Source organism: Camarhynchus parvulus, chromosome 7 (genome assembly GCF_901933205.1).
Source record: "Camarhynchus parvulus chromosome 7, STF_HiC, whole genome shotgun sequence".
Classification (NCBI taxonomy): Eukaryota; Metazoa; Chordata; class Aves; order Passeriformes; family Thraupidae; genus Camarhynchus; species Camarhynchus parvulus.
The window spans coordinates 32,339,464-32,346,974 of record NC_044577.1 but is presented as its reverse complement, the minus strand read 5'-3'; the positions used below and the strand labels follow the sequence as shown (position 1 = coordinate 32,346,974).

Sequence of the window (7,511 nt, the reverse complement as noted above, 5' to 3'; positions counted from 1 at the left end):
GCCCACCTGCAAGAGGTGACAGGGACAAGATGCACCGTTTAATTGACATTGTTATTCTCCATTTAAAAACATATGGTGTGGGCTTTACAAAGATCACCACAGCTCCTAATCTGGGCACGGCACAAGGACCAGAGGCAAGATTAAGTCTTTGCTGGAGGCAAACATTTTAGTTGTACACTTCAGTAGCAAGTAGGCAGTTTGTTTAAAAGTTTCAAGACTCAGTAAACACAGCTGGGTTAGAAAATTGTGCAGATAATAGATAAAATTAATTTCAAAGCTTACTGAAAACTCACCAACTTAAAAACGGAAAGTATAAATAGTTTATGGGGCAATTAAGGTTAAAATAGGTCAGACTGGAGCTAGAGCTTCTACGCTTTAAGATTTCTTCCTATTAGGATATTTTTTGCATACTCTTCAAAATTTACCTTTTTAACAGAAATGGCTCAGTCAACTGTGCAGGGAGAAACGTGGGAAGTAAAAAACTGTGACTGCTTAAAATGCAGCAGCAGTTGTCTCCATTCTGATCAGCAGCACCAAGTCTGACATGGTGTAATTTATTTTCTGCATGACTATCACTGCCAACGCATGAAACATGCATAAGTTGGGCAAAGCAGAGATTTCCACTCATTATACACCTACCCTTGATTGAAACACAGTACCTGCACCAAAACGTTGTTTGGCTCCAAACTCTGCAAGACAGAAATGTTGGTGTCAGGAAACATTTTCAAAGAAGGCCCGGCTCCCTGCCTGACAGGATGATGATCACCAGGCATTGCTCCTTCAGAACACTTGAACCAAGAGCTCAAAACACTCCTGGTACTTTCTCCATAAGCCAAGGCCATGCAAACTCTGCAAAGTTGGTTTTTCTTCCTGAGTCTCCAAATCACAAGCTTGTTTCTGTTTTTTATACTTGACTCACAAGAAGCCCAATTTTACACTTTGAGCACCAGCTTCACATGCTGTTAAAATAAAACTTACTGACACCCCCTGGAATGCCATTCCAAAGCACTCAAGAATTCTCTCAGCTGAGTCTGGGATGGGTTTTTTTTCCTTGGTGCAGTGCTTGTAATGGAAAAAGCAAATCCTTTGCATCTCACCTCTGAAATCCTTCACCCGACTCCTTGTATTTTTTCCAACTTTCTCTGAGAGTACAAAGAAAGAATCTTCAAAATTGACAGCAAGAAACAAGTTCTTCTATTGGAAAATTGCCAAGATGTTTGCAGAAAAATAAACTGTTCAAGACTAATTTAAAGTGGCAATTAATAGCATTTCCTCTGTTAGCACACTATCACAATGTTAAGTGCAAAGTTATTTGTGTGTAATGGAAGCAGCTGCATCTCTAATTTACTTAATAAACGTGGCAAGTAAAATTTGCAGTGGAATGGGTAATATTCTACCTTGAACAGTAATTGTAACTGAAGCCATCTAAAACACAGAAAACCTTTAATACTATGAAGTTTGGAGTAGTGGCACAAAGACTCACTTTAATCAACTTTAATTTCTCACCTGACTGCTCAGGCTGCACTCAAACATTCAACATCAAACCATCCCTTCAGCACAGGGCAGGCCAGGCAATTCTGTACAGCAAGAGATGGGTTTTACCCATCAGCCTCTATCACCAACTGAGAATCAATATTTGAGCTTCTCCCTTTTAAAGAAAGAGGACATACACAGGACTGGACCAACACTGTAAAATACTTCTCACAATATTCAACTTAAAGGAGGAAAAGCTTTTTTGAAGCGCTCAGTTTCCACACAAAAAACTGGAATTTACTATAGAAAGAAAACAGGTGCTTTTTAAAATCAATGCTCATTGAATCAATTTTGTTGAATAACAAAATTTTTTATGACGACAAGATTAACAACAGGGAGGAAACCCATCTTCAGAAAGGATAAAAAATACAGCCTTCTAAACAAAGAAATAATGAAGTTTAATATTCTTTATCTGGAATTTGAAGTTTAGGTCAGACAATTTGGATTGCATAAATAATTCTGATACCACTCAGGGGTAAACAGTCCTGCTCCCCTCAGAGGTTACTGAACTCCCTGTGGGGATGTGAGTTATGCCATTACTGATACAAACCCCAGGAGCAACATTAGACTGGATCACTATGGAGTCAGTTAAGGGATGAATTTTTTTGTTTCAAGCACACCTGGAGATTTTTGCATGTACCTACCCAAACACACACTTTTTATAAAATAACTTGACATCATCATTTTCAGGAGTTCAGCATGTCCAAAGTCACATATCAACATGGCACATATCTGCAAATATTTATAACCACATGAAACCCCTTCCATACCACTCCTCCTCTTCCACATCACTTCTCCTGTAACAAATGCCAACAGCATTCCTGCTGGATGGGCTCATCAACAGCCTGTTCTCCTTGGCAGGACAAAGGATGATGGTTTTTGATGGTGGGTGGAAGAAGAAAGCAGATTTCAAACCCACCAATCCCATCTTCATTGCCACAGCATCAACCCTGCTTCCCACCAGCCCTGACAGAGTCTGTGCTAAGGCAGACACTTCCCAGGTGGGCAAGTTAAGCTGTCCAGAGCTTCAAAGTGTCAAAAACAGAAAAATAACCAAGTTAATGGAGATCAGAGCAAGGCTGCAAGATGATCCTACCCCCAAAAGAGGTTTCCAAAAGAACAGCAGCATATTTGACATCAGACTGACAGTGCTGATAAAACATCTTTCTCAAAGCAAAGGCAGCCATTGGGAGCAAATGCAAGTACAGACAACAAATAAAGACAGACACACTCTGTATAAGTAACAACTTTATTGTAACTTGATGTGCTGAAACGCAAAAATATTTTCAGCAACAAGGTACAAAAAGTATTTCACCATTAACATCAGCTGATAAAAAAAGGCTGGATGGTTTGATACGACTGTTTACATATCTGAATTTCTCTTTATCATTTCCACCCCAAAACAGGTCCAAGTCATTTCACTGGTTTAACTTCTAAAACAGGACTCATTGATCTTAAGCCTTCAAAAACCAGGTTACAAATACAGTGAAGTTCCTTGCAAAACACTTGAAATAGTGAATTCCCTTTACAAACATAGTCCATTTACTGTAAGCAGAAGCCAAGATATGAGACTAAGTGTCTTGGCTAGCTAAGGAGCTAAGCTCTGCACTAAATACACTACTGACACAGACAGAGGACAGGTAACATTCCATTTGCCAATTACAAAAAAAAAAAAACAAGGCAATTAAGCTTAGGAATTTTAATCAACTGTAAAACTGAACAAAATTTGACAACATTTCAGGTAGCAGTACCTCACGTTTGCAATTCACTGCCCTCTATGAAACACAGTTTCAAATACTGCACATGGCTTTTATTCTCCCAAAGGAGAAGCCTTGCTGTGAGGATTTAAAAGGAACACAATCTCTGTGTAGGTCCTCTACTGATCTCCTGTGCAAAGGTGAATTTTATACTAAATACTCAATGTGTAGAAAAACATCAGAACTAGAGTAACCTCGTGTCCATGATTATCACGTTTTGACATACATTTATCTTGTAACAGCAAATATTATCACAATTTCACAAAAACATACCATTACTCAACTTGTATCTGTAATACTGATTCCACTTGTTTGTGTAGTTTGTACCTCAGTGAAATTGAATTTAGGAAGCAAAAATCAACATGCAACAGAGGTCAAATGAAATTTGAACTTTTCCATCACAATTGTGTACCAGAGTATTCTTCTTCACCTTTAAGAATATGTTTTACAAAGACCTTGCACCCTGTTAAATCATCCCTTCATTGCAACAGTTTCCTATAAAGGCACAATGTGTTCATACTTCTGCATGCAGTAAATGGACTAGGAAATAAGGATTATTTATTGAAGCAACTTCCACCCAGAGCATCTCCTTAGGAGAGGTCTGAATGGAGAAAAAAAAATATATATATAATACATAATAGCATTTTAACAGCAAATTGAGTCCTTATTTTTAGAAAGTCACCCTTGACAAAAAACACCACACAGTCACACACACACACACACACGCACACACACAGAGGACACATGCAGGGTTCTCCCCAGAAAAGCACAGAAGTGGTGGTTCACATCTATGAGAGAGTAGTGTTGGCAAGCCAAAACATGGCACCTTCATACATAGGCATATTCCTAACCTGGAGGGAACACCAGGAAAAACCCCCAGGATCTCAGCCTGGAAAAACCTGACCACTGATTAGTCCTGATCTGCTGCACTTCCAACTGAGGCTTTAAGGGCAACTTCTTGAGATGTGGGGAATGAAACTGAGCTACTGAATCCAAAGGGGAAGGTTGTAATTATCAACATCCCGTTCCAGTGAGAACACTGCATGTAGGTAATTAAAGAGGTGAATAATTAGTGCACTCACTTAAGAATACAGCGACTGCTTTACCTTTTTCTCAAGATCTGTCAGAACCTGAAAACATAAATAAATAAAGTCCAACGTGAACAGATGGATCAGCAGAGGGTTCTTTCCTGTTGGTGCCACACACAGTTCACACTGCCTGGCTCGAGGAGGGGACACTATGATGCACACAATATCACAGCACAGTGTCTGACATTTTTTGGTACAAAGTGTGCTATTAGGCTTGAAAAAAAAATCCTAGAAATCCTTAAGCTTTCCATCTGATTACTGTAAGTTGTTACTTTAGAACAGGCTGACCTGGGCAATCATTACAGCATTAAATATTCAAGTCACTTTGCACGTGAGCGCTGTGAGCTTTACAGTGATGAGGAGCTGTAGTCCCAACACACTACACAGTGCAGCAAAAACATGATTATGGAATAAACACCTTCACCTCCTGTTGTGGAGAATGCTTGTGAGACCTTATCTCAGATAAATATTTAAAAATTGATAAATCTCTGTATATATATCATTTGATGCCTTGTGTATTATTAAAATTTCCGATTTTACACTTTAGAGGGTAAGAAAAAATTCATATTTAGAGGTTTTAGTCTTCAAAATGGGACTGGACATTTTTTTCCAATTTACCTTTGTAAGTGGTTTACTAGATGCCAAAGTATAAAATTAAATATTCTTTCCTCTAAAAATTTCATTCAGAGCAAGTCAGATGAATCTCAATGAAATGAGGATGGAGAAACAATCTGAAATTCTTCCTCTCTTCCCTGCACGACTTTTTTTAATAGGCAAACTCAAACCCTTACACAAAGTTGTTTATAAATTAGGTGAGATCTCCTCCCATTCCCCACTGTAAAACCCAAATCTCCCCCCCAAAAAAAGAAATACAGCATATTATCACTATTACAGTAAACTCAATGCAGTAACTCAGGGAACATTTAGAGTGTGCACTACTGCAGACTTTTCCTCCCAATTGTAAACAAAGCTATCAAACACTGAGGATGTTGATATTAAAGCTAAGGTTCATATAGTAAAGAACTGGCCCATGACAAGCAGTTTACAAATGTTTCATCCTTTTCACATTATGCAGAATTTCAATACCATCCACATTATGCAGAATTTCTGACATTTCAGGGAAATACTCCGGATGTGTGCACAGCCTCCCCAGGTGTTTGTGGGAGCCATGCATGTACGTCAAGATGGGAAAAATCCCCTCAAAGTTTTTACCATTCACATGCCTTTTTCAAATAAGCGAAAATATTTTGTTACTTAAATATGAAAGCTCGCAATAGCCACCTTCAATTGAGTCTTAAAAAGACATGCCTTTCTCTTCTAACAAAACTAAATCCCATGTGGCTGTGGGCATCTTAAAATGTATCTAAAAAGTTAAGCCACAATTACCTGTACCTCATTAATTCATCAAAAGCAAAATATATATGTACCACACAACATACAAAAGTTACACATTAAAAGTGCATATTCAAAATCCATTTGGCCCATTTCCTCAATTTACATTTGGTCATTCTATGCATCCTTGACTTTTCTATGCAACCATACACTGGGATATATTTATTCCATATACAACACCATTCCTTTTCACATTGAGCTCTTTTACCTCTTGTTCAGTTCTGCATTAAATGTAAACTAATGATGGACCGTAAAGAAACACAAGCCAAAGGTTTATTCTGTGTTTCTCTTCACCGCTTGGACAGCTTTGACACACACACAATAAGCATTACAAACTGTAATGAAAATACATTTTTGGGCCAAACCATTGCATATTTGCCCCCACAATGAAAAATAAATTATGTTCAAAGCAGTATATTGCCATAAATAGCCTGTGGGCATTTGTTGAAGGTAAACAGGCTCTCCCTATATTTAGCACTTGCCTAGGGTACATGATGTGCCTCTGATTCAAGTGCTTTTAATGAGAGGCCAGCCAGAACCTTCCAGTTAGCACAGGACCAAACTATAATCTTTTTCTTTTTTCTTCTGAAAATAATGGAAGATCCCTTTCAAAAATTAATCTTCAGTTATCAACTTTACTGCATTATGGAGCTAGTGCAATCCTGCAGAGCCTAGTCAAAAAGACAAGGCACGTTAAAAAATAATAATAAAAAATCAAGATACATTAGACTATATGGACTAGAGAGTCATTGAAGATAATTTAAGGCCTTTCAGTGAATTAGAGTAATCAGTCTAATTTAAAGCTGAGGATTAAACCATAAATTATCCATCTGAAAAGCAAACAATAGGCTTTTTCAGCTTCTGTTCTGTGGACAAGGATAACAAAAACTCTTGTTATGGTTTGTGAAAACACCTCTGGACAAGGAGGAGTGGAGTCAGTCCAATTTCTCTAGAGTTCATGGAAGATTTCAGGACTGTTTTAGCCGTTTGCGTGGAATGCCAAACTGTGGACACTGTGCAGACGCCAGAGCGCGAAAGGCCTCGGCTACTAAGTGAGGGTGGGAGTGGATCATGGACTTCCAGCCTGCAGTTTCCATTATGTCTGTTGCTTGGCTGAAAACAGAAGCATTAAGAACAGTCACACCATTTTACAAACCAAATGCACAGTGGAGAAGAGCAGGCAAGGCAGGAGTGCTGCAGTGAAATATTGTGGGACACACCGCGGATGCCAGGGAGGGTGCCAACAGAGAGAAGCAGCAATTTGCAATATGGAAATACAATCAGATGTGGGACAAAAGGTACTTGTGTTCTGCTCTACTCAGTACCAGCCAGACCTCAGCTAGAGAACTGTATCAGAATAACCACCTTGAAATTGCTCATGAGAAACAATAAAGAGGAAAACTAGGAAGAAAATGAGGTCTAGTGCAGAGACAAAAAGCAAGGGAAGACACAATAATCTCATTACATAAAAGGGCATGCTCAGTTTGGGGAGAGAGAAGGATGACAAGATCAATCAGCTGAAACTGCCTCAAAAATGATGCAGTTCATCTCCTAGAAAGAGCCATGAAGGCAGATTAGCTGGCTGGCTCCAGACCCCTTCACTGGGAGCCTGCAGTCTCAGTACCAGTGGAGCACACTGAGACTATTCACTCTTTTTTCAGTGCAGATGATGGGCCACATTCAAAATAGCTTTCAATGGCCACTGTTGATTTTTAACTAACACAAAAGCAACAACAGATTT

The 7,511-nt window shown here is 38.8% G+C and overlaps 1 protein-coding gene across 2 annotated transcripts in view; it reads right to left on the bottom strand.

Annotated features, from left to right (window-relative positions):
- Positions 1-5,490: 5,490 nt before the first annotated feature.
- SPOPL (speckle type BTB/POZ protein like) overlaps positions 5,491-7,511 on the bottom strand; it is a 30,129-nt gene continuing 28,108 nt past the window's right edge. The window contains exon 11 of one of the 2 annotated variants that reach the window (XM_030952196.1): positions 5,491-6,883. In XM_030952196.1, the coding sequence (XP_030808056.1) occupies positions 6,739-6,883 (145 nt within the window). In that variant the 3' untranslated portion in view covers positions 5,491-6,738. The remainder of the gene's footprint in view (positions 6,884-7,511) is intronic. The other variant, XR_004060878.1, reaches the window with a different exon arrangement.